The sequence below is a fragment of the Clupea harengus genome, chromosome 21 (genome assembly GCF_900700415.2).
Source record: "Clupea harengus chromosome 21, Ch_v2.0.2, whole genome shotgun sequence".
Taxonomy (NCBI): domain Eukaryota; kingdom Metazoa; phylum Chordata; class Actinopteri; order Clupeiformes; family Clupeidae; genus Clupea; species Clupea harengus.
The window spans coordinates 19,554,808-19,582,520 of NC_045172.1; the positions used below are offsets into that span (position 1 = coordinate 19,554,808).

Sequence of the window (27,713 nt, forward strand, 5' to 3'; positions counted from 1 at the left end):
CAAGTGTGTGTGTGTATGTGTGTGTGTGCACGCGCTGCCGCCGAGGGGGGCGCTGTCCAATCAGCGACGAAATTGATCTCGTCCAATCCGCTGAAAACGGGAATGCCACATTGTGTAGCAAGGTAGTCTGTGTAGTTATAGGTAGGCTTTGTACCTGGCCTTGGGTGCAGAGCCTGTCAGATTTATTGGCTACTTAAACTAAAGTACATTTAAAATTTTGGTTTTCATTTTTTCCCTTTGGCAGGTTATTTTATATAGATACAAAACAGTCAATTGTCAACGATAATGTAGCCTATGCCTCAAACATTTATTGGCCTGCTATTGAGCTTCGTTTCCCCCCCAACTTTTTCACTAAAATAGCTAGTAGACTAGCAATAACACAGACCCCCACCCTGTGTTGATCTGTAGGTTAATTCATGTAAGACATTACATGGCGGAGCCTGTACTGGCATAGAACAGAGAAGTGATCTGTACAACTGCCAACCCATAACACATGGAGCATGATCAGAACAGACCCTAGGGTTTCCACGTTCTTTTCATGACCTCCTTCAAAGCGCCCGGAGGCCAATGATCACTGGCCTTCTAGATCTCGACCGCCTTGCATCCAGGAACATTCCTCCTCACTTGTTTCGCCTGCATTCCCCAGAGCATTTCTAGGAGACCGCCGGCTTGGAAAGCATGCACCGCAGGTCACGTCTTTGCCATTTTAATTCACATCCATGACTGGGTTCAGGTGCAATGTTTCAAGCTCCACCGGGCGTGAGAGGGCTCCCCTGAGATACGCAGACTGCTTTGGCTTTGGTGAAGAGCTGCGGTGCACTTCGGGGTATTAATGCCCATGGTCTGATATGTAGATAAGCTAATTATAAAAGGAGTGTTAAATGTTTTGCTATTTCGCCGGCTGCGACTCATTCATAACGCAAGCACCTTCCCCAACCCCCGCAAGGAAGATTAATGTAAGGTGAGTTGAAGTTGAGAGGTAGCACGCTTTCATCGTGTTCTACGACCCCCGTTTCTCTGGCGAAGCAGCTCATTTAGGCTACATCATCTTCATTAAGTGGTGAATAAATTAAAATGTCTACAGCGCTGTAGTATATTTAGTTATTGCAGAGCAGGTACAAAATGTATCAGAGTCCGCGTATGCAGCATCACGAAGCTCCTTAAATAAACTCGCGACCAGTTGCTGTGCCTATACACATATCAAACGGGACACGTCCCTTTGATGTAGCCTAAAAAGTTCAGCATTTTGATCTTGGTGTTAGCCACGGTTGCTGTAGGCTACAGCTCTTTCGATGTCGTGTCATTAATGATGCACAAGAGATGTGGGTGGGGATGGGGGCTTGGGTTGAGTCATTTGAGCGGGGCAGGTGGGGATGGGGGCATGATTGCTTCCTCAGTTTTTGCGTGGTAAAATATATTTAAAAAATCTGATCTATTTTAAGTTGTGAGACACATCATGGTGAAAAGCCAATTTGTTCTATTTCTTCAAGGAGGGTCTATAGTCTACTGGAAACATCAGTGGCCAAAGCCTTCTCTGGGTTTGTTTGATGGAATGTGACAGTAAATGCTAGCAACTTTAAGCAGAGTAAGTATAGGCTTATCACTAACTTCACAGTTAGTGTCATTCATATTGTAATTGTATCGACTTTAAGTTTACACATAAAACAAACCGAAGGTATGGTTTGTTTCACAATTCTTTAGCAAAATCATACAGATGGCCTCTGTGTTTAACCCCTCTGGCATATCATTAAATGGTTCAGATAGTATATTTACATGTCTTATTGCTAGAAAATAAAACTAATGCTCAGGCTCTTGTCCACATCCACAAAAAAGTCCTCCAGAAAACTCTGAGAAGCACTGAGCTTTGGTGGTTGGTTGTCTGAGAATAAGGTCTCCCTCTCTGTGTCCAGGGTAAACAGGTCCCCGCTGTTTGGGTCGTCTGGCGATGTGAGCTCTCTGCATTTGGCAACAGGAGGAGCAAAAGCTGGATTGGTTTGTGGTGTCTGGAAAAGGTCTGATGGTTACACACATCCAGGACAGCCCAGGCTGAAAGGCTCGCTGAGGCTAATATCAAGGAGCGTTGGTTTAGTGCTGACATCATCAAATCCAGACCAGATGGGTCCACAGTCCAAGAGTGAACTGCAGGAGTTATTGTTGTTGTTGTTGTTGTTATTTGAGTTTGAGTATTAACTGTGATTCCCCCATACATCAATGGACCATGACAGCAGTATTAGGTTATTAACACTAGACTACACTACAGCTGCCAGCCTACAAAGGTAAATTGCCCAGCTCTGGGTCATCAAATAGGTTTTGTGGGTGCACTTACAGCAGCTGCAGCCCACATGGGTGTGTAGGTTTGGGGGGGGGGGGGGCAATATTATGTGTGTTTAAATGTGTGCATTTAAAAGCTATATAACCCATAGCTTTAATATATATATATATATATATATACACACACACACATACTGTATAACACATTTTTTCCCTGGCTAAACTTTAGTAGCCTGTTCTTTCTTTAGTTGCACGTCGTCTTAAGTACCTTATTTTCATGTCTCTGGCGGCTAACCAGAACAGTTTGACAGTTATTGATCGCATCAAATTAGAATAATTTAGTGTCAAGCACAACCGTGTTGTGAAGTTGCCATTAGCCTACACAGTGGCAGATGAGTAGGACTTGGACATTATCTGAATGTTGAATTTAATTAGCCACCTTACACATCCAGCTGCCCACCCCAGGGTGACACCCCAGTAACAGTCTAGCTGATTTCAAGACATTGTCATTCTTTCATCAACCTGTAGCTGTAGTCGTATAGTGGGTGTATAAAGTAGGTTATATTATATTTCCTTTTATTCTGTAAATGAAACTGTATATGGCAGAGGACAGATGTAGGTTGTTTGTAACAAAATATTGGCTTTCGGCCTCGCACAATCTCTTAGTAAATTACAAATTAAAAAAGTGTTGCTTTTGACCCAGTTCCCCCCTATTATGTCAGTCCATGCCTGCCTAACTGTAACTCAGACCAATGTAACACTACAAAATGTTGGCCCTCTTGCAAATCTCAAATGTCCCCTCAGACACCCTGTAGCTGGCCCTGGGCGGAATATTAATGGCATTTTAATGGGACCCTCATAATGACAACCCCTCAGCTGTCGGCTTTGCTCTGAAAATGAATCAATCACCAAAATAGGCTCCGGGTCATGATAATTAGAAAAGAAAATAATTCGAAACATCCAGGTTTGGAAGGCGAGCCACTCTGCATTTGGGTTTGGCACCGTCTCAGGTGTTGTAGTACAAGGTGAGAATGAGAGAATGAGTGCTGCGGCATTCACACTTTCTTCCCAAGGGAGCTAGTTTGCAGTTTTTTTTCTGTACACTCTCCTCTCCCTCTCTCCACTCTGTTCCCTAGAGGGGGAGCTGTGCTTGGCACTTGGTGGTTTGCCTCTGTGTCAAGTTACCCTTTCTTTGTTTTGTCTTGTGTCTCCTTAATAGAAACGCCACTATTGAGTGGTCTGTGGGACTCTCATTAAAACCATGGACCCTGGTTCATAATGGGGAGCGCAGGGGGACCGAATTGAAGAGAGACACACTAATCTGTAGCAGGTCACGCGAGGAGACTTGTACAAAAGCTGGCAGTGGTGAGAAAAATCAATAAGGTACTAAGCACTGAGATCTGGGCTTTTATTTGAAACAGGGGTAAGCAATAGATCACGCCTTCCACACAGAGAGGGAGGACTGTGAGAAGCTGCAATCCCCCGGTGTGTGTTTCGTTTGATGAAAAACAGAGGAAAAAGTGACAGAGAGCAAGATCTCAGAAACGTGTTTTATTTTCTGCTATGAGAGCATTACCAGTACAATAGCAAGAGCTTTACTTAAACCAGCCTGAGAGTAGCCTTTTGGCTACCTGTCAGGAATTCTCGCCAAACAAAGCGAGGAAGGAAAGAAAGAAAAACAAAACATTTAAGGCTAATCTAAAAATAAAACAAAAATACAAGCATTTTTTTTTTTAAAGAGTAAAATTATAAAATCAGAAACCAGCACAAGAAAACGCCACAAGAGTATAACGTGTACAGCATACAAAGAGCATAATGTATTTCCTTGTTAATCATCATCATCATCATCATCATCATCATCATTACAACCATATATTACCCATTCTGCACACCAGGTGCGTTCAAACAGCTTTAAAAGTTAAAAATGAAGATATAACTGCATAGAGCATCTACGGAACATTTTTCTGTAATTATAGTATAAAAGATATGTGAGGGAATTTGAAGTTACATTCATCTCTCCATGGGGTTTTAAAGACGGTATAAAGTGATTAGAAGGAGATGGTGAGCAGGTGGAAAACTGAATATGAATGGCTGATTATATTTTAATGCTAGCAGAGGGTGAGTGATGTCTTTTTTTACATTGTGGTACGAGAAAAACTTTTAAAATTGATATATTTTTTAATCGTCGTCATCTTCATCGCCGTAGTAACGGTTGCGCTTGATTTGATCCTCCACAGACAAGGCAGAGTGATCCCCTCCCCAGAACAGGCTGGCGTCTCCTGAGGCGCCCAATAACATCTCAGGCCTCCCTTCCTCCCCCCTCTCCTCCACGTTTTTGGGTTTCTCTCCCGTTCCTCTCAACTCCGTTTCAAAATCCAGAAGGTTGTGCAGCAGAGAGACAGAGTCGCCTCCTCCACTGGGATTCTCACTGAAAATGTCATCCTTGAAATCAGGCAGCAGGCTCGGGCTCTTGTCCAGACCTGCGAAAATGTCCTCCAGAAAACTCTGAGAAGCACTGAGCTTTGGTGGTTGGTTGTCTGAGAATAAGGTCTCCCTCTCTGTGTCCAGGGTAAACAGGTCCCCGCTGATTGGGTCGTCTGGCGATGTGAGCTCTCTGCATTTGGCAACAGGAGGAGCAAAAGCTGGATTGGTTTGTGGTGTCTGGAAAAGGTCTGATGGTTCTGACTCACACACACTCATGCTGTCTGTGACAGGACTGCCCAGGCTGAAAGGCTCGCTGAGGCTAATATCAAGGAGCGTTGGTTTAGTGCTGACATCATCAAATCCTGACCAGATGGGTCCACAGTCCAAGAGTGAACCATAGAAGTTGTTGTTGTTGTTGTTGTTGTTGTTGTTGTTATTTGAGTTTGAGATCCCATTGATGTTTTGCTCTGGTGCTGCCTCTCCGTCGATCACTGTGACCTTCACTCCTTCTGTATTCCCTTCTGTCTCCTTCACTTCAACCCTTTGTTCTGTTCCAACTCTTTCTCCACTTTCTTCACTCACTTTCGTATCATCGTTCGTCTCTTTCTCCTTTTGACCATCTTCCCCTACATTTTCCCCTGCTGCTTTCTCTCCATTCGCTTTACATTCCGCATCGTCTTTCTTCCCTTGACTTACACTTTCCAGAGCTTTCTTTGGACTTTCCTTCTCAGTTTGCTGTGCATCCTCTGATCCGCTGTCTTTGGCCTGTGGACTTTGATTGACATCTGGTGCATTCTCTTCTGCCGCCTTCACGCTCTGTTCCACAACGGGGGGTGTTGAAGCCTGCTCTTCCGCAAGTTTGACTTTGTCAGGTGAGGGGGTCACTGGCACATCCTGAACGCTAACGTTTTCTCTCAACCCATTTTCAGAGTGAGTGACGGCTGGCTCTCTGGGTGGTCTAGAGGCATGTTTGGGGGTTTCTGTATCCTCCTTCTGCGCACTTTCTTGGGGGGGCCATGTGGGTTTGACCAGCTTCATCTCGTCCTCTGCATGAAGGGCTTTCTTAGGAGACTCGGGTTGAGGGGGCCAGACGATGGCAATTTTAGTCGTGGGCTTTTTGGTGTCGTCCTGTGACTGGCTGGTGTCTTTGTCTTTTTCAGAAGAGTTTGCTTTCTCTATTGTGCTAGGCAGGGCTGAGCGTTTGGTGTCAGATTTGTCTGGGGAGGGGCTTCGGATTTTGGGTTTCATCTTTTCTGGCGAATTCTGCGGACTTTTGTTGGTCCACAGCTCCTTGTGGGGCCTTTCCCCAAAACCTTCATCATAATTTCCTTTAGCTTTGAAGAGCTGCTTGTAGTGTGGCTTGCAGTACATGCGCCCATGGAGAGAGGCATATGTGCCAAGGCTGCAGGGGACGAAAAGAAGAGAGCAGAAGTTGTTACATCTGGATGATTATATGGTTGTTAGACAATCAAAATACTAATAATTACTCAAATGTCTAGACTTATAATGCCTCTTGTTGATAAACTACTGCTAGAAATGGTGCGAAGATTTATGATGAAATTGTACCTTAATTGGCTGCTGCAGTGGGTGCAGCGGAAGCAGGTTTTATGGAAGTTTTGTTTGTCTGCCATCAGCGCCTCCATGGGATACACCCTCTTCCGACATACCCGACACAGTTCGGACTCGGGCACTCGAGTTTTCTGAAAGACAAGCCATATAATTAGATGGATAAATGATCAGGATGCTGCAAACCTGACCGCGGCAATTGTAGGTTAGTGCAAACCACAGAACACAGTGTTAAAAAAGTCAGTCTAATGCGATATTGCCGCACCACAATAGATCAAGTTTAATCAAAATCAATAGTTATAATACTGTTTCAATTTCTTTTTTTTCTTGACCATGAACCATGGACAAAACTATTTTTTTTTCAAAAGAACAACCGACGCCTAGACTGCAAGATATCTGTGGGCTATGAGATATGCTAATTTACGACACTTTTAACCCCAAGGTAGCTCCTCAGAGGATGTGCAGAGGAATTTTTTTCTGTACAATAATATGTATAATATAATGTAATTGTAATTCATTTAATTAATTAATTAACCTTAATGTCTGAAAACATCAACCTAATTAAATTAGCTCCCTATCATTAAACTTGTGAGTACATATAGTATTATGAATGTTACAGGTACAGACCTTTGGATAAAAGTGTCTGCTAAATGACTAAATGTAAATGTAAATATAGACCTGGACATAATAAGAAGACCTAAGAAAATTAGCTCCCTATCATTAAACTTGTGCGTACACATAGTATTCTGAACACTAATCTTATTAATATGTCCAGCACTGTACTGTACAGTCCGCACTCCTCATTGAATAACCTAGATCATACTCACTGCACCCACAAATGTCCAAAATTAGGTACAGTGCATATCAATCAAGCAGATGATTGTTCTTTCTGGGTCATTGAAAGCCAGTTATGGAAAAGTTCAAGCACCTTCAGGCTGTGAGGTTTTACACAGAGCCTAAGTTTTAATTACTCCACAAATAAACAGGGCTGGATAAAAGTTAATGCCTGTGGGGAAAAAACAGCTAAGACATGCTCTCAGTCAGGAAGAAGAATTGGTATTTTATCATTGACTCAGTAATGAGGAGCCACAAATTCATGTGGTACAGCTTCAGCTATGCAAAAAAAAGTGTCAAACCTGGGCTAAATATTTTTTTGTTTTCTTGAGGGAGAGCACAGGAGAGAGAGAAATCGAGAGGGAAGCGAAATAGAAAAACAAACAGGCAGACAAAAAGAAAAAATGTAAAGACATGCTTAAATATCATTTTTATATATGGAGCACAATCCAAACTGGACAAGCGTGAATGTGTTAGGGTAACCAAACCAACAAACACCCAAAATGCCTGTATTAAAACACACCATGGCTTTTCAGATTAGTCATCTCCATGCTGGTCACACAGCTTTACCGGTCACAACGGTCTCCCTCTGATGAGATGTCGTCTGAGACCTATGCTCCTCGGTTGCGCTGAATCCCAGGTTTCTGAACATAGTTTCGCTCTCGGCCCACGACTGCTGGAAGCTCTTCAGGAGCTCCTCGGCTGAGCCCTCAGATGGCACGTTCAAGACGGGCGTGCTCCCTTTCAGCACGTCTGCGTAGCTGGGCGGTTTGGGTAGGGTTCCTGACTGAACGCTCTCGGAGTGCATGGTTGTCTCGGTTCTAGACCCCGTCACCGTGTTCCCAAACTCATCGACAGTAGAGTAGTGTTCTGAGAGGGATTCTGACTCGGAGAAACCCGTAGCATCCTTTTCTTTCTTCTCCTCAGTCATGTGGTGGAAGCTCGGTTCGCCGTGCTCAAAAACATTCTTGATGGCCTTGATGTCAAACGATGGTGTCATCTCCTCAGCTTGGGCGGGTTTGCACTCAATCACAACATCTCCTTCCTCTGTGTCGCTGCCCAGTCTTTCGGATATGACAATCGGATCTTTCCTGACATACGTTTTGGGTTGCGGGGCCTCAAACTTGTTGACCAGTTTGGAGAGATCGACTCTAGGGAGATCGTCCTTCATCTGAAGCTCCTGAATCTCCGCACTCTCGTCCTCAGCATCGGCTCCTAGTCTCTCAGGGATATCGATTGGATCCTTGCGGATGTACATCTTGTTCACCTCTGCTTTCTGAGCCTCTTCAAAAAACACCCTCTTGTCTTTCACCGACAACATGGAGTCGGCCAACTCCGAGACATCGACTGACTCGATTGTGTGTGTCTCCATGGTGAACTCCTGGTGGCTGGTAGATGATGACTCCTCCATCTCAGTTTCATACATCGTCATCATGTGCTCTGGCACTGGCATTGGCGGAGGGGTCTGTGCAAGCTTGGGGGTGTTCTCTTTCAGCTTGGCCAGCTTCTCAGATCGGCTCATTGTGGGTGAAGGTGTAGCCCGGTACAGCTTTGTGGGGGTCTCCGCCCAGCGAGGAGGGGGTGTAGGTGTTGCGCCAGGCCTATACGAGGGTGGTGGAGAGGGGCTGACCATGAAAGGAGAGTCTGTCCTCCTAGATGACTCTATGCTGATGAAGGTGGGTGATGGTGTTCTCATTCTCATTGTGTCAGAGGGTGCTTTGGGCTCGGGGGTCCCTGCTTTGGACAGATCCTGCTCCTTGATTTCCTGGGTGCTCTGTCTCTCTTCCTTCACTTTCTTCTGGGTCTCCAGTTTGGCAGAGCCAATGCTGATCTTGGAGATCTTTGGAGTTGCACCACCGACGATTACTTTCTCTTGCACAGGCTCACTCTCTGGCTTGCTAGGTGCATGCATATTTCCCTCCAGGAAAATCAGCTTTGCCTGAGCAATATTTCTGACATGCACAATGACTTCCTTTAGCTTCTGCTTGCTGTACTGAGAAGTAACCATCCTTGTCTTTTCTTCTGCTCCAATAAACCAATCAGGAAGTGAACTCAACATTGCCTTCACAGAGTTGACATCCAGTTTCCCATGAGCACCCTGCATTTCCTTGATCTGACCCAACAGTTTCTGCACTTCCTCATACCTCTGACTCTCAGTGACCTCAGCCACCGACTCTGCCTGCTTCATCTCTTGTGAGCCTACGTGACTCACTTCCTGTTTGGACATTTCCATCTGTTGCTGTTGAGAGGACTTGACTTGTTTCTTTATCTGAGTTTTCTGCTGGATGCTCTGCTGCTGCACCTGGCTCTCCGTCACCACAACTTCCTGTCGGATCTGAACATGCTTCTCCTTGACTTCCTGGTGGGACTGAATTATCGCCACGTGGCCTTGCCCTTGAGGAACCTCAACAGTCATTGGGGGTACAGGGGAGACTTTGATGGGCACAGCCTGCTTCACCTCCTTCTCTTTCTTTGACTTGTGTTTGGATTTTTTCATCTGGATTTCCATCTTGTTATCGGTCGAAGTTGCACCCATTCCAACCTGTTCCACAATGACCTCCGTCTTCTGGGTGCTGCTTGAGGAGCTCTCTGAACTTTGCTGAGTCGCACTCATCTGAGAGATGCTCTGCATGCTGCTTTCGCTCATCTGTGCAGTGGCATCCATGCCCACCACATGTTCTTTCTGTGCTGCCTTTTCCGTTTGTTTGCCCTCTGCCTCAACTTTGGGTGGCTTGATAGTTTTAACCTTGAAGTTTGGAGTCACTTTGGGTATCTTCATGGGTTGAGAGGGTGCCTTCTTGACCTCCTGTGTTGCAGAGCTTGAAACCTGCTGGATGGCCTCCTGTTTGGAGAAGGAGGTCTCGGAGCTGGTCTTCACATCAGTCTGGTGCTGCTCTGACACACTGGATGAAACCATGGAAGAGGAAGCCTGAACATCAGCTGACACAGACTGGGCAGCTTGGGTCATCCCAGAGGAAGCAGTCTGATGCTTTTTAGAGGCAATGGAGGAAATATTAGTTGAATCTTGGGCAAGTTTTTTATTTATTGCAGGTTTGACCATGGGGATTTGAGTGGGTATTTTCTTTGTAGGTTGCTCTTGTGAAACTGGTGCTGGTTTGGCTACAACCTCAGGCTCTTTGGGTGGTGTTGGGTGGGGCTGCTCTGCTTTTTGAGTGGCTGGGGCTTCTCCACTCGGTGCCTGCTGTTGCATTTGAATTGGAGGTGTTGTTGGAGTGGTGACTTTGTTCAGCTCTGCTTCCTCCCTCTGCTTACGATACCTTTCCTCTGCCAGCATGAGAGGAGTTTTAAACTTCCTGGCATACGTCCTGGGCTTTGGCACCTGGGTGGGTTCAGGTGGTGGCGGGAGTTTTATGGGAGGAACAAATACTCTCTTTGGTGGCCGTGGAGACTCATCCTGCACTGGCTTGGCCACTGGGATTCCGGAAGGAATTTTAGAAACAGGTGGGACGGGGGGTTCGAGAATATTCTGCTTTACCTGCTCTACATGTTTGCTGCTCTCCTCTTTGACATTGATGGATGTGGCAGCATTATCCTGTTTTTCAACCACAGGTGCAGGGGGAGGGGGTGGTGGAGGAGGAGGAGGAGGTTGAGACGACAGGGGTTGCTTCTTTTGCCACTTAAACTTTGGTGGTTCAGCTTGCTTTGGGGGCTCTGGCTTGGGCACTTTGAAGAGAGGACGAGCTTTCGGTTTAACGGGAGTCTGGGATGCAGCACTCAGCTCTAGCATGGATGGGGGTGGGGGCAGGAAGTCTTGGGGGGGTGGAGGAGGAGGTGGGGGGAAGAACTCTGCCTCTGCTTCTGCCGTTTGGGGTGGAGGAGGGGGAGGGGGAGGTAGGTCACTGTCCTGCCTCGTCACTAGAGGACGAGTGAGGGGTGGCTGGACATCACTGTCTGTGATGGGAGAGGGAGGAGGTGGAAGGGAGAGCTCCGACTCTGATGGAGGAGGTGGAGGTGGGAGATTCATTTGTGGCTGCTCTTTGTTCTTCTTGATCAAACCCTTGGCGCTGCTGTAGCCCGTCTTCAGGTTCTTGACAGTTTGCTTTTGACTCACAGTCTTCTGTTCTGTCGTCACAGAAGTATGGACCTGTTTAATTGACTTTATTTCCTGAGTCTGCTTTGTGGTCACATTCACCTGTGATGTCTCCTTTGTCACAACAGTGCCAGAAACTGGCAGCGCTCTCATTTATCTGCTTTGCAGTGTTTTTGGTCTTTAACTGCATAGATCCGGGGTTACCCATTTTGGGTTTCACTGGCTCTTTAACTACTTCCTGTTGCTCAGTCACATTTGTCAGTTGTTCCTTCACCTGCTGCTCCTGAACGTTTGTCTGCTGCTGCTGCTGTTGCTGCTGTTCAGTAGCTGTTTGCTGCTGTTGAGCATTCACCTGTTGCTTGACATTCATTTGCTGCTGTTTAACATTCACCTGTTGTTTGACATTCATTTGCTGCTGTTTAACATTGGTCTGCTGCTGACTTACAGTCGTATGCTTCTGCTTGATGTTCTGTTGTTGCTTTACCCGCTGCTGTTGCTGCTGCTGCTTGACATTCTGTTGCTGCTTCTGCAGTTGTTGCTGTTGCTCCTGTTGCTGCTGCAGTTGCTGCTGTTGCTGCTGCTGTTGCTGCTGCTGCTGTTGCTGCTGCTGCTGCTGTTGTTGTTGTTGTTGTTGCTGCTGCTGTTGCTGCTGTTGCTGCTGCTGCTGCAGTTGCTGCTGCTGTTGCTGCTTGACATTTTGTTGCTGCTTGATGTTTTGTTGCTGCTTGATGTTTTGCTGTTGTTTCACTTTCATTTGTTGTTGCTGTTTCTTGCTCACCTGCTGAGACTGAGACTGCTGTGAGGACTGAGAGGCCTCTGCTGCCATTTGGACAGCAGTGGTTTGTGTTACTGTTGACTGGCTTACCTGGCTTGTAGCCTGACTATTCTGCTCTGAGTGAAGCTGAGTAAAGTCCTGGGTACTGCTGTGTGACTCTGTGGTCTCTGTGTGGTGTGCTGTGGTCTCTGTCTGGTTTGCCGTCTGGCCGGAAGCTCTGCTCTGTGCCATTGCAGCAGCCAAGCACTCAGGGCACTCATGGAGAAGATGTTTAGCGTTCACCCTCCTGACGTTGTTGCCCTTGTGGCTCATCTCTTCCTTTCTCTGCAGTAGGCAATGTATAGCACCCTGCACATTGCCCTTGATCACTTCCTCTTTCTCAACCTGTGTTTCGTCCTGCTCATACAGTGATTTTATCGAGGTCTTGATGTCTCCCTCAGTGCTTGCACGGCGCTGCATTCGAGGGGAGGCAGCAGGCTCAAGCAACAACTGAATGGTGCCTTTCACATCTCCATACTCGCTAACCTGATTCTGGAAGACCTTTTTCTCAGAGGAAGCTTCCTGCAGATTGATCAAGGCTGTTTGGATGTCGCCTTTGACTATCTCCTCCTTTTCCACCTCCTTCATGGCCTGTCGGGCCTCCTCTAGAGATTTGAGGGTGCCCTTGATGTCACCAGGCACCAAATCCTCGATGACAATTTCAGTCCTGGTGTTTGCTGACTTCTCCAAGGACACCAAGGCCCCTCTGATGTCACCCCTCACAATCTCTGGCTTCTCCATCTCTTTGGCTTGGCTTTGGGCTTCCACGAGTGACCTGAGTGTGGTGTTGATATTTCCTTTCACAACCTCCTCTTTCTCCACCACCACCCTTTGATTCACGGCCTGTGTCAGAGAGTCGAGTGTCGCCCTCAGGTCTCCTTTGACGATCTCCTCCTTCTGCAGGTTTTGTAGGCCCTCTGGCTTCGTCATGAACACCTGCACTGTGCTGTGCACGTCTCCACGGAGTATGTCCTCCTCTGTCACAGTGCGCCCAATTTCCTTCTGATGTTTCCTCAGAAGTATTTTAGTGTTCTCAACATCGCCTCCAAGTATTCTTTCTTTTTCTTTCTCTTCCACAGTTTCGTCTGACTCGGTCTTGAGCTGACGGAGGTAGTCTAGCGCCCCAGACTCTATGCAGGTGGAGTAGAAGCTGACATTGCCCCTCTCCGCGTCCCCTACTCTAATCTTACTCTGCTCTGACCCATCTGGATTTGAGAGGAGTCTGTGCAAGGTTCCCCTCACGTTCCCTTTGACTATGTCCTCTTTGTCAAAGCCCTCTTCTGTCTCCTGGTTCAGGAGTGAGTAAATGGTCATCTTCACGTCACCTTTCTCGTCCTCCTGGATTAGGATACCACGTCTGTTGGCTCCCTCCTCTTTTAGCAAGTTGTTGATGGCGTCTTGGATGTCTCCTCGGATGATCTCCTCCTTCTCGACATTGATACCCCTCTCCTGATTAAAGAGTTGTTTCACTGTGGTGTTGATGTTTCCTCTCTCTTCATTGTCAACTGTGATGGCTTTCTCTGTCCTCTCACATCTGTTCAGCAGATTCACCATGATGTTGTTTAGATCGCCCCTAATCACCTCCTCCTTCTGGATCTCAGGTGTTTCCTGGTTCATGAGATTGTATTTGGCCATTCTCACATCTCCAATCTCATCAGTCTCAATTAGGATTCCTTGTGACTCAACCATTTTCCGGCTGTACAGTTCCTCCAGAGTCCCTTTAATGCTCTTTCCAACGACCTCTGTCCTCTCTACACTGCTCTCATTGAATCCATTGAGTGCTGTTGATTCAAAGAGCCATGTTGTTGATTTCACATCTGCCTGTGGGATCACCTCCCGGGTGATGACGGTTTCTGTTCCATCCGTCTCCTTGATGCGATCCAGAGGCTCTTTCTCAAACAGCCACACAGACTGTTTCACATCTCCTTTAACCACCTCCTCCTTTGTTACTTTCTCCATGTCTTCATACTCAGAGCCCTCACCATGGATCTCGTCAATTGTGCGTGTCTCAAAGAGCCAGGTGGAAGATCTTACATCCCCCTTTTGGATCTCACTCACGCTAACAGTCCTAACGTACTTTTCAGACTGGTCCTCCTCAAAGCGCTGTTTGTTTGTTTTGACATCTCCTCCCTGGATGTCCTCCACAGTTTTCAAACGTACTTTCATGTCCTCTGCAATTTCATCCAGTGGCTGAGTTTCAAACTTCCACCTGTTTGATCGGACGTCTCCTTTCTGAACGTCCTCCTCAGTCACTGCCTTGATGACGTACACCTCATCTGTGTCTCGGATGGAATCGAGAGGCTTTGTCTCGAATAGCCACCTAGCCCCAACGACATCTCCCCTCTGAATTTCTTCTTTGGTAACTGTGGTTACTTCATGGTAGAGACCCTCTTTGTCTTTGATGGCATAGAGTGGCTGAGTCTCAAACATCATGGTGTAGTTCTTAACATCTCCCTTTTCAATCTCCTCTCTAATGGTGGACTGAAGCTTCTTGATCTCTAACTCGGAAGATTCATCTTGGATTTTATCCAGGGAGTAGGTTTCAAAAACGAAACGTCCTTTGTCCACGTTTCCACCTTGCACGTCTGTAACTGTGCGAATCTCTTTCGATTCCTCTGAAGTATCTCGGATGGCATCAATGGACTGGTTTTCAAACAGCCAGGTGCAATTCACCACATTTCCTTTTAGTATGTCCTCAGCCTGGTGAGACTTCATCTTCATCATCGTTTCCTTTGAGGTCGAGGTCATGATATCTGAGGACCGGTTCTCAAAGTCGTACTTCATTCTGGACACATCTCCAGATTGGATGTCAATCTCTGTTACCCTCTTGAAAGCACTCTCATCACCTCCAGTTATGTTCTCCAGATTCTCGGTCTCAAACAAGAAGCGAGCAAGGCGCACATCTTTACCTTGAACATCGTCCTGCTGAACTGTGGAAGTTTTAATGACTGTCTCTGATTCGTCCCGTATGGCGTCCAGGGCCTGTGTTTCAAACAGCCAAGTGCAGGTCTTTACATCGCCTTTTTGGACTTCAGTTGAATCAGTCGTCTCACTCTTGACCTCTGCTTTCTCATACAAAGCATCCATAGGCTGCGTCTCAAACAACCACCTGCAGGTCTTCACATCACCCTGTTCAATATGGACACCCTCTTTTGTCCTAGTCTCCTCTTCCTCAGTATTGCTGAAGAATTTGATGCCATCAAGGGGCTGTGTTTCGAAAAGCCACTTGGCTGTTTTCACATCACCCGATTCAATCTCCTGTTTGGATATACCTTTGATGATTTGGAATTTATCAACGCTTTCATCAAACTGATCAATTGGGCGTGTCTCAAACATCCATTTGCAACTACGGACGTCGCCTTTGACCACTTCCTCCCTTCTGATTGTCTTGACCTCATGGTAGTGACCAGAGCTGTCCTGCATCGCGTACATAGGATTGGACTCAAACAGATGCTTGTTTGACCTCACGGATCCACTTGTGACCCCTTCCACCTGTATCTTCTGTGTCTCACATTTGCTGAGGTCCATGGTTTCAAAGATCTCCTTGTAGTTTGTGACATCACCTTTGTCAAGTGCCTCCAGGTTCACAGTGCGTGTAAGTTCCTTCTTCTCCTCCCTTATCTGCTCCAGTGGCCTGGTCTCGAACCTCCATTTCTGGTGCCTGACGTCTCCCTTCTCCTCCTCTGTCATGACTCTCTTCTGCAGTTTCCCCACCTCAGCGAGTTCTTTCAGATTCTCCATTGGACCAGTTTCAAACAGGTGTCTGGCGGAAGACACATCACCTCCTATGATGTCTTCCACCTCTGTTGGTCTTGCATTGGTATTATCTTTGAGAGAGGCCATAGGCTGGGTCTCAAAGACCATGCAGTGCTTGCGGACGTCAGCCCCAATGATCTCCTCCCTGTGCAGTTTGGAGCTTTCCCATTCCTCATCTTTGATGGTGTCCAAGGTTTTTGTCTCAAAGAGCCAGCGACCCTTGTTCACGCCACCTTGGTAATCGTCCTCCATTGAGACACCACAGATCAGTTTGACTTGGGACGGGTCTTTGTTGATCATGTCCAAGGGCTGGGTTTCAAAGAGCCAGCGTGACGTCTTCACGTCTCCTTTCTCAGTCTCCTCTCGTCTCACAGTGGTGATCTCCAGGATCTCTCCCGAGTCTCCGCGTATGACACACATGGGGTGAGTTTCAAACATTCTCGTGGTCATCTTCACTTCTCCCTTGATCTCCTCAAGCTCTGATTTCAGGCTGAGGAAGTGGCACTCATCAATTGTCTCTGTGTGACTCAGAGAATCCAGGTGCTGAGTTTCAAACAGGTAACGGGCAGTTTTCACATCTCCTCCAGCGATGTCCTTGGTGTAAACGACCTCGGTGCCTTGGTTGTCCTCCTGGTAGATCTTGTTCAGGGTATCCAGTGACTGAGTCTCGAATAGCCAAGTGGCCGTTCTGACATCACCTCTTGCAAGCTCTTTCATTTTTCCTGTCAGTTCAGTGGGGTCAGGAGTATCTGTCCCGAGAGCATCGATGGGCTGCGTCTCAAACATCCACGCCGTGTACTTGACATCATTTCCTGCGATGATCTCTTGCTGGGCAATGTTCTTATCGTCGTCCTCGTTAGGTGTCTCGTCCTTGATGGAGTCTAGGGGCTTGTTCTCAAACATCCAGCGCATGGACTGCACCTCTCCCTTCAGGATCTCATCCCACTCCAAATACTCCCTTTCCGGGCTCATGCACTTGCTGGGGCTGCCGCCACTGTTCTGTTCGAACACAGAGCGAGCCTGCTGGATATCCCCAGACATCTCCTCCTGGTAGGCCATCTCTTGACTGAAGAGGTCCCTCTCTAGGTTCTTGCGCACCTCTGGGTGGATGTGCTTGTAGAGGCGTTTGAGCTCAGCCATGTTCTTCTGCTTGGTGTAGTAGTCCCTAGCCAGCTGGTGGGGACAGACATACTCTTGGGGCTGGGGGGAGGGACAACGCTCCGGGACCTCGTACGGCGCCTGGAGGTACTCCGTGGGAGGAGGAGGAGGGAAGTTCTGCTGCTCCATGGTGGTTTTGGTGGAGGCAGAGGCTGAGGTGGAGGAGGAAGATGCTGCCTCCACTGTTCTAGTTACAGCGACTGTTTCATAGTGGCCATCTTGAATGACCTTGGAGGAGACGTTCACTGGAGCCCACTGAAACTGGTTGTAATCAACATCAATCTGATTGATGAAGAGTTTTGTTGAGGAGTTCATGGTTGTTTTATAGAGGAAAAGATAGTAGGAAAGTGAATAGTGGAAAGTGAATAGATTGGCAGATATACAGTATGAGCCTTTAGACATTAAACCGGTGGTTTTAAAGTAAAGAATCACAGCTATTGGCCATATTTATTCTATATAATTCCTATATCATTGAAGTAAAAGTTCAGGAAAGTTCAGGTATAGAAAGTGGAATAAGCAGAACATAGAATGTGAATATCAGCAGTCAAAGAGAAAAAGTGGTTCATGATAAAGTGTCTGTATATAATAGATTAGACTAGATCAGAATAATAACCAATACATTGTCGGAGGTTTGGAGTTTGTGGCAATACACTGATCAAATGACCACCCTTCCACCCTTAGCTCAATAGTAAATGGATTAACTGTGGTTGTCAACAGAGGGCAATATTGACTCTGAATCAGTTGCGTATGTAGCTGTTAATTTGATCTATATCTAATAATCAATATTTTCAGTTATAAAAGGTATGTGCTTCTGTCTCAATATGAATTAATGTATATGTTGGAACTACTTTACCATAACTGCTTCACATGGGTAATACTTTGACAGCTACAGCTTTACTATAGCATAAAGTATCATACCTGATTTACCCTAGATATATAATATATGAGGTGATTCAGTTACATTGAATGTATGCATAAAATGCAGAATACAGAAGCGTATTGATTACCTTCACTTGTTTGCTTGGTGAGGACTCCTCGATCGATTTCTCATATTGCTGCTTCAAGGCCTGAGTGGACACTTTGGGCAGGTCTTCACCACCGATCACCCTCACTATGCCGGTGCAAACAGATGTGCACACACACACACACACACACACACACACACACACACACACACACACACAGATGCGCGCGCACACACACACACACACACACACACACACACACACACACACACACACACACACACACACACACACACACACACACACGTGCACACAGGTACATTTGCACAACAATGAAAATTTAATTAAAAGAGAGCGAGAGAGAGAGAGTGACAATGATTGCATTTTTGGTGTGAATGTGGTGATTACTTTAAATCAAAGAGAGATTTATTCATCATAATAAAAACTGTCATCTCCCAACCGTCTCCAAAAGTACTCATTTGTACTCAAGTTTCCTGCTCATTTTCCATCAATATGTGACTCATTTTATTTAATTAAATTACCTGCATCACTGACAAAACCAATCAAGACCACAGCATTCCCTCCCTCCCTTCACACTTGACATTAATAAACAAACAGAGCAGGTGATAAACAGCTGATCCCACAAATCCTCTATACGCTACCTGTCTCATCGAAGTGGTTCTCATAGCCCGCGGCCACGTGGTTCTGGTGAAAGCTTTGCTCATGGCTAACCTGGAAGCAGAGAGGATTTCAGTTTTTCTCATTATTTCAGCGAAGGCCAGACCAGAAGAGGGAGGAGGGGGAGTTGGGGTTGGGGTGGGGTTGGGTGGGGTGGTGTTGGGTGGAGGAAAGGGCAAGCAGCAAATGGTTAGTCATTAATGCCCTTTTTTTTTATTAAGTGCAAGGGCAATTGGTCTTGAACTGACTCCTGCTTCATTCATCTCCTGTTTCTTTTCAAATTTGTGAGTGTTTTTCTGACTCTCTGAAAAGGGGGATTGATTTGTTGTTGTCGGAGCAGCGATGGTAATAGAAACACAAATCACTAAGCTGAAGGCAAAAGCAAAAAAAGAGAGAGCAATCAATAGAAACTCTTCTGCACGAATAGCTGGGTGGAAGAGTGGAGTGACGGAGTGACTGGAGAGATAGATTCATTATTAGACAGATGACTAGGCAGACAGATGGATGGATGGATGGATGGATGGGTGGATGGATGGATGGATGGATGGATGGGTCGATGGACACATAGATGAATGGATGAATGGTTGGACACATGGATGGATATTCACCTGTTCATTCTGACTGAAGGCAACTCTCTGTGTCGAAGGGACATTTCTAACAGTCATTTCAGATGAGCTGGACATCTCCTATGAGAGAGACAAAGAAAGATTTGTTTTATAACATCCGTAAGAATGTGTGTCTATGTGTGTGTGTGTGTGTGTGTGTGTGTGTGTGTGTGTGTGTGTGTGACAGAGGGAGGGTGCATACCAATATCAGTGCTCTCTCATTTTTCTAACCAGCAGAGGCAGGTACCATGACCAATTACATCCCTTTTCCTGTTTGTCTCATGTCGGAGAGGTAGTATTCATATGGAAGCCTGGTATCACCTAATTGGGCCTTAAGAGGCACTTCCGAAATGGGAATCGCTCCTCATTAAGGAGGTGCTGCTTGTCTAGAGTATCCCATGCAAGGATTGCACCTATCTGGTTTCCCATTGTGAAGCAGTCTGCCATTCAGGAGAGTTGGGCACCAGATGAGGTGTGTGTATGTGTGTGTGTGTGTATGTGTGTGTGTGTGTGTGTGTGTGTGTGTGTGTGTGTGTGTGTGTGTGTGTGTGTGTGTGTGTGTGTGTGTGTGTGTGTGTTGGTCTGTGTTAAATACCACTGCCCACTTCCTTCTAAAGTACTGTACTGTAAGACACTCACTGGACCTGAGTGGTGGCCTTTGTTTGGGGGTAATAGAGATCATGTGGTGTTGTCAAGAGTTAAGAGGCATCAGTGTCTAATTACTGAAATGCCGTATCTAAGTTTCAGCTAATTTTCTAAAGTTGCAGCTAAATAGTTTTGACTGAAGAGAGATAATTCCTTGTTTGTGTAATATGTAGATTTAATTTCTCCCTCCATGGACATAGGGCATGTAGGGTAGCGAGGTACAAACCGAGTACATTGTTTTGCTTAAAACTAGCTGTGTGTTTGTGTGTGTGTGTGTGTGTGTGTGTGTGTGTGTGTGTCTGTGTGACTACAGTCATCTTTTACATCGATTAATTGTTAATTTACTGTTCAGAAATTTGTTTCATGAAAGCAGATTTTGGTAAACAGATTTCTACTTCATCTTAGACCTCTTTATTTTCCTCCAGTGGTTGGGTATGTCTCACAGTGACGATAATGTTCCTGTGTGATGTGTATGTGTGTGTGTGTGTGTGTGTGTGTGTGTGTCTGTGTGACTACAGTCATCTTTTACATCGATTCATTGTTAATTTACTGTTCAGAAATTTGTTTCATGAAAGCAGATTTTGGTAAACAGATTTCTACTTCATCTTAGACCTGTTTATTTTCCTCCAGTGGTTGGGTATGTCTCACAGTGACGATAATGTTCCTGTGTGATGTGTATGTGTGTGTGTGTGTGTGTGTGTGTGTGTGTGTGTGTGTGTGTGTGTGTGTGTGTGTGTGTGATGTGTGTGTGTGTGTGTGTGTGTGTGTGTGTGTGTTAGAGTGTGTGTGTGTGTGTGTGTGTGTGATGTGTGATGTGTGATGTGTGTGTGTGTGTGTGTGTGTGTGTGTGTATGTGTGTGTGTTGGTGTGTGTGTGTGTGTGTGTGTGTGTGTGTGTGTGTGTGTGTTGTACCTGCACTCTGTGCTGGGAGTGGACATGAGTGGTGGTGCTGTGTGAGGAAGAGGAGGATGACATCTCCTGGGTCTCAAACTGCTTCTTCACACTGGCCAGCCCACCGGGCAGAGAGCAGGCCTCAGACTCCTCCAGCACCTAACACACACACACACACACACACACACACACACACACACACACACACACACACACACACACACACATACAGAGAGAGAGAGGATAGATAGCATTATGACAAACGTACATGGGTAAATTACCTCACCCAGCAAACAAGTGAAGGTAATAACATAATTGTACTATAAATAGTGTGTATGTGTATAAGTATCTTGGTAATGTTTGTGTGCGTGTGTGCGTGTACATATGTGTTACGCTCTAATGGTGTGTGTGTGTGTGTGTTTGTTATGTTCCGTGAGTGTGTATCAAACATGACCTGGAGGGGGCGCCCGTGGCCTTCCTGTCTGCACTGTAGGGTTACTCACGTCTAACTCTCACACTCTTCCTGCCTCTGCTGCCCTGAACTTTGACCCCTGACTCTAACCTTACCAGCTGCCATTATACCCAATACCTGTGTGTGTGTGTGTGTGTGTGTGTGTGTGTGTGTGTGTGTGGAGGGGGTGAAGGGTGTCGTCATAAGTTAAAAGTAATCACACACACACACACACACACACGCGCGCGCTCAGATACCCACACTCTCTCTCTCCTTTATCTAGTTAATCTGAACATTAAGGGGAGGGAAGGAGAGATTCCCTGTTTCAGATTACACTCTCCTTTCCTGGTTTAATATTTTAATACAAGACACCTGTGTTTCTGAATGAGTTTGTGTACTTGACGCGTGTGTGTGTGTGTGTGTGCATGTGTGTGTGCATGCGTCTCTGTGAGAACGAATCTGTATGTATGTTTGCAGAGTGTCTGAGTCTATGTGTGTGTGTGTGTGTTTGTGTGTGTGTGTGTGTGTGTGTTTGTGTGTGTGTGTGTGTGTGTGTGTTTGTGTGTGAGTGTATGTGTGTGTCTCTGTCTGTGTGTGTGTGTGTGTGTGTGTGTGTGTGTGTCTGTGTGTCTCTGTCTGTTTGTGTCTCTCTGTGTGTGTGTGTGTGTGTGTGTGTGTGTGTGTGTGTGTGTCTGTGGCACACACTGCCATTGAGACCTCTACAGAGGAGCGAGCAGGCGAATCTGAGAGAGGCTGAGGGGTTCTGTTTCCCCCGTGAGCGCGTGTCGGGGCAGATAAGAGAGGCTAATACCCCTGAAACAGGACGAGAGCCGGCCGCTCCGGTTACCACACTGATAAAAGCAGAAAGCTAATCCTGAAGAGGATATTCTTTAATACCAGCGTTGCTGTCAGAAGGAAAAATACAGATGAGGATGCTTTTATGTCTGCCTGTGTCTGGGTGTAGGGGTTAGTATACCCCTGTAGTTATGTAGGAGAGATTTCAATGAAGCGTAAAGAAACTTTCACTGAATAAAGCATACAAGAATCTTGCACTGGGGGCACAGTATGTTGGTTATATTTGTGTGTATGTACAAGTATGGATATCATTTGTATGTGCGTGTGTGTGTGTGTTGATAGAGTATACACGTCGACCAGAAGTTTGTTGTTTTTAGTGGTACTGTTTTACAACTTCCTGGTTTCAAAAAGAAAAGACAATCCCTATGGAAATATGAATGGGTTTTGGCAAAATCTGCGAAAATAAGATGTGACCAAAACAACGCCAGGGAAACAGTTTGGTGAGTTAAAATGTATCAGTTGTAATGTTATCAGTCGGTTTTTTGCAACTAACTGTTGTCTTGTCTCGTAAAAATAGAGCTGTTGCAACCATTATGCAAAATAAGAAAAAAGGCCAACTACATTGTGTGGCTTGCCTGAAGCAGTGAGTGGTATCCATAGTTACAGACCTCAGAAGTCTTTACTCACACCCCGCGGTTTTATATGAAACTTAACATTACAGCTCTAGCACCTAAAACATCTCATTTATTCTATGCCACAGATTGCGGATAACAAATCCTTAGGCAATCAAGCGTTTACTTAAGCTAAATGCGTGATTGTTGTGAAAACACTTATGAACCCTGAATGGTAAAGCCAGCTATGGTAAACCTTTTGGTGACGCATTAGGTAAGTGACTTGCTTTGTAGTCTGTTATTTTTTTGCTGTTAGCAAAGTGATAGCAACAGAGGTATTTTAGAGATATAATGGGTCTAGACGATATACAGAGACAACACACACATGGCTTTTACAGAAGCGAATGTGGGGTCTCTCAAGCCGTTATATACCTACCGCAGGCATTATTTAGGCCTTTTTTTATTTTCAAAACCCAATTAATTCTCATTCATACTCTCCTCAAATGTTAACAGAAGAGAATAAATCCACGCGCTCACATCCACGCATTCATAAACCACAACAAACATATGTGAGGCTGATCTCTTCTGTTGGTATTTTAAAGACAGGAATACACTCAGATGTTTTGTCATTATTGTGTAGTGGGAAGAGGAGTCTTCATATTGTCAGAGAGGACTAACTAATGGGTTATTGTGTTTTCTTCTTTTTTTTCAAAACCCCATTCATTCTCTTTATTTTAGGATTTTTTTAACACACCGGAACTTATTGTCACTTGCACACTCCACCTGCGTAGGTCTTTGCCCCACTGAGGAGACACCAGCTAAAGCTAAGCAATGTTTATCTGTTGTATTTCTCCACATTTGAGTGAATGCATTTGAACACGTAGATGGATGTGTTTGAGTGGATGTGTGTTTGGATGTCTGCATGTGTATTTGGTGGGATTGTGCACGTATCTACACTCACGCACTTCCAAGTGTGTGTGTGTGTGTGTGTGTGTGTGTGTGTGTGTGTGTGTGTGTGTGAGTGTGTGAGTGAGAGTGTGTTTTGTACCCCAGCTGAGGAGGTGCTTGTCTCCTTCTTGGACACGGCTGCCTGATACATGGCGAGTCTCTCCTTCACTGAGACGCCTTCTGTTTCTGGGTCTCCGTTCCTCTGGACAACGTCCTCTGAGTCCCTGGTGTCAACAGTGCTGCCTGCAGCTACAAAACACACACACACACAATTAGACCACATACATCATTAAAAACGCTGTTTCTGGGAAGGTATTTGTTAAGTTATGTTTTCTGCTCCTAGCAGTTATTTGACTAAAGCTGAGGCATTTACACTACATACATTTATTAAATAAAAGACAAGTAGTGGAAAGGTTAATGAGATAAAAAAAACATGCAAAATGTTAACCTTTTCTCCTCACACTAACTCCTTGAACATACACACACACACGCAAGCGCGCACACACACACACATACACACACACACACACACACACTCCCTCATCAGGGCCATGTCTAACAGCCTTAAATCTGACCAAGTTACTGACAGAAGCTCAGTGTGTTAATCCTACATGTCTGTCAACATAGACTAGCCTTACAGTTGACCTTTCCTCATCAACATGCAGTAGTCACGCACGCACATACACACACCCAGAGCTACACATACACAAACATAATTATAATTAAGACCTTTGTCAGGTTTTTAATGGCACACACGACATATATGGAGGCGACACAGGACACACACACACGCAGGTAAGCCTGAGGTCACGGTGAATTTATTTTGTGCTTTTTCCCATCCTGAACTGTCCTTCCTCAAGGACCCCCCAGGAGCAGTGGGCGGCTTGTAGCGCCCGGGGACCAAGTGAAGTGAACTGTCCATCTTTGGTCAGGGATGGACATGTGTTCTGTTATTTTGCATGTTTTTTCTGTTGGGGTCCTTAGTGGAGGAAACCCCATGTGAACACGGGGAGAACATGCAAACTCCACACAGAAAGGCCCGGGAGATAGCCCACTTGAGCACTGTGCACTCTGGGGAGGACCTGCCCCCCAGAGCCAACAGCACCCCATGTGGGAATCGAACCCATGACCTTCTTGCTGTGAGGCAGCAGTGCAAGCAACTGAGCCACCTATTATACAGACAGACAGACAAACACAAAAACAACAACATACTCTCCTCAGATGTCAACCGAAGAGAATAAATGACAGCGACCAGATGCTCACATTCACTCACTCATAATCCAGTAAACAAACATGAGTGAGGCTGATCTCTTCTGTTGGTATTTTAAATTTAAAAATGATTTGACAAAATAGTTTACTCTCTTCAATACATGATAAAAAACAATCCATGACAGGAATACACACAGACGTTTTGTCATTATCGTGTGGTGGAAAGAGGAGTCTTCATATTGTCAGAGAGGATTAACTAATGGGTTATTGTGTTTTCTCTTTTGCCTTTGTAACTGATTCCAATCCTCGCTCGTAATGAAATACTTGTAAGTGAATTCACAGAGCCAGTAACATTAGGCTAACCCCTATGCACTGATTATTTGCAGTTAATAGAAGGCCATTTGTGACTGAAAGGCTTTTTTTTTTTTACCTGAAAGCACATCGTGTTTCCTGACAATTACAGGCAATGCGTTCAGCTTTTAGCCAGATTTAGATACAGAATCAATTATTCTGATGGTTTCATTTCAGCTGCATCGCCACAGGTATTGACTCTATTCAGATTATTAATAAAAAAGAAAGAAATACCATTTCATTCATTTTCTTAAAAGAAATAAACATTTCGATTTTCTTAGTGATTGAACTGTGTTTTTTCATCACTGCTGTCAAATAACGTTCACGTGAAACACTCTTTCTTAGTTAGCACTTCCACAGTTTACCTGCGAGTGTGATCTACCATGAGATGAGCAGTGTAAGTTACGGAGCATGACAACATTAAATGGTTATTTAGCGGAGGGGAGCGTGAGAGAGGGGGGGGAGAGAGGGCAGAAGCGTATCACTGTGTCATCACGAGGAGCTCAGGAGAACTGTCATCAGGCAGGCTCCTCTGGAAGCCATGTGACTCAACTGTGTTCCCCGAAAAACACCAATTTTAGCTCCTAAAATATGAGGAGCATGCTGGGGTAAACTTAGCAGCCTGAAGAGAGAGAGAGAGAGGGAGAGGTGTGGTATAGAGAGAGAGAGGGAGGGTTTCAAACCTAGACACAGAAAGAAAGGGGAGATATATATGGGGGATAGAGAGACAGAGAGAGAGATGGAGGGATAGAGAGAAAGGGGGGATGAGAGAGGGAGAGAAAGAGAGAGGGGGGGGTGGAGAGAGAGATGGGGAATGGAGAGAGAGAGATGGGGAATGGAGAGAGAGGGTGAATGGAGAGAGAGAGAGAGATCGGGGATAGAGAGAGAGAGATGGAGGGATAGAGAGAGAGGGGGTGGAGAGAGAGAGAGACGGGGAGAAAGAGGGAGACTGCAGAGACAGGGAGGAGATGAGGGACTGACTGGTCAGCAGCCCAAAATAACAGGGATTTTACACGTCGTGCCCCCCTTGCTCTCTCAGACACCCTACACCTGAGGTCAGGCGTAACTGAACCATCTTCAAATAGAGCAGAAGCGATGGAGGGGTAATGCACTCGTTTATCACCGAGGAACGACAGAACGTCATGACACGTCACGTCATGGCACCGTCGCTGACTGAAGGAGAGACAGACCTCCACATGCCAGGGACAACATAAAGGCGGGTGAGAACACGAGAACAATCCCTGGATGTTTGCAAGGTTGAGCGTACCGCCCCCCCCCCCCCACACACACACACACACACACACACACACACACACACACACACGCACATTACCGCACACCAAAGTAATCCAGGCGCTGAAAAATAAAACCAGCCTTATTTTAGAGCAAGGCATTCACAGAGTCGTGTTCCCTGCAGGGAAGTATGTGTGTGTGTGTGTGTGTGTGTGTGTGTGTGTGTGTGTGTGTGTGTGTGTGTGTGTGTGTGTGTGTGTGTGTGTGTGTGTGAGAGAGGGGGGTTGTAGATATAAGATTGCGTGGACAGGAAGTCTTCATTCTAAGTTGTGAGAGCTGATTTTCCCACGTATATTCACAAACCTCTCTTTAATCTATCAGCATAGCAGGTTAAGTCACACATTCAAACCTTTCTCTGCACATCACAAAATACATTCACATATACAAATAGCAAAATGTGAAAATGCTGGTTTAAAACTTGAATCTGTTAGGGCTTGTTTTGTCTGATGTCAAAACAATTTCCCTTTCTGTTTGCTGAACTTCTAAAAAAAAAAAGCCTTCATCAAGTTGTTGGTTTCCCCCCTCACAGCCTCATATCCACTCCATGAGATTAAAAAAGACAGACTGGTTTTAAATGTCTCCACAGCCAAACAGGGCCACGTGTGGTTTTAGGTTCGAGCCTCGACTCCACAGGCCTCGTCCGAAGGCCTCTGCGGTATGCGAGTCAGTGGCGCGGCGTTACTGGCGAGGGCTTTACTGTACCGCTGCCTGTGAGGGCCGAGGACGGGGCCGCTCTGTGGAATGTGGGCCTCCGTGGCTCAGAGGCTATATGGAGCAAGGCTGCCACGGCCACTGCCACTGGCCAGCCTATAATAAGGCACTGCAGGACTTCCTCAGGCTACGGTGGCTGACGCGGGACATTAGGGCCAAGGGGAGACGCTTTGGAGAAAAGCGTCTGCTAAATGACTAAATGTCGAAATGGAAATGGAAAAAAAAAAAAAATGTTGCATTGTTTGGGTTCATTTGTCACCTAGGGTTAGGTTTTTTTCAGGCATTTTTGTTTGTCTCTTGCTTTCTTTCAGCTGCAGTTTTGTCCATTTTGTTTGTTTGTCTTTTCCATTTTTGCCCTGCTTCTCTCGGTCTCTATCGTGCTTTCTCTTTCAACTGCACTAGACACACCGCTTCACAGCACAATTCCAAAGTAAATGTACATCAACACCTTCACACTGTGTGACAGTGTGGGCCTACAAACCGCTAAGGGAGATGAGTGTCTTGGAGCTTAATTAGTAGACAAAGGTGCTCAGAGCATAAAGGTAATTTGCTGATTAAATATATGCCTGACAGGTACAGCTCGTGGCTTTGGATACAAGCTTAATGAATAAATGTGAGAGGCACATTCGCCGCAGTTCACAGGGACTAAACATACCACCTCTCCCCCACTTCAGGTTCTCAGAGTA

The 27,713-nt window shown here is 45.8% G+C and overlaps 1 protein-coding gene across 1 annotated transcript in view; it reads right to left on the bottom strand.

Annotated features, from left to right (window-relative positions):
* Positions 1-5,868: 5,868 nt before the first annotated feature.
* The window catches only part of xirp2a (xin actin binding repeat containing 2a), a 48,650-nt gene continuing 26,805 nt past the window's right edge, over positions 5,869-27,713 (bottom strand). Inside the window, exons 3-11 of the mRNA XM_031558547.2 lie at positions 23,564-23,712; positions 20,680-20,817; positions 19,126-19,203; positions 18,502-18,571; positions 17,882-17,985; positions 11,815-17,156; positions 7,666-11,294; positions 6,262-6,395; positions 5,869-6,097 (exon numbers count right to left, since the gene is read on the bottom strand). Of these exons, the coding sequence (XP_031414407.1) occupies positions 6,301-6,395; positions 7,666-11,294; positions 11,815-17,156; positions 17,882-17,985; positions 18,502-18,571; positions 19,126-19,203; positions 20,680-20,817; positions 23,564-23,712 (9,605 nt within the window). The 3' untranslated portion in view covers positions 5,869-6,097; positions 6,262-6,300. The remainder of the gene's footprint in view (positions 6,098-6,261; positions 6,396-7,665; positions 11,295-11,814; positions 17,157-17,881; positions 17,986-18,501; positions 18,572-19,125; positions 19,204-20,679; positions 20,818-23,563; positions 23,713-27,713) is intronic.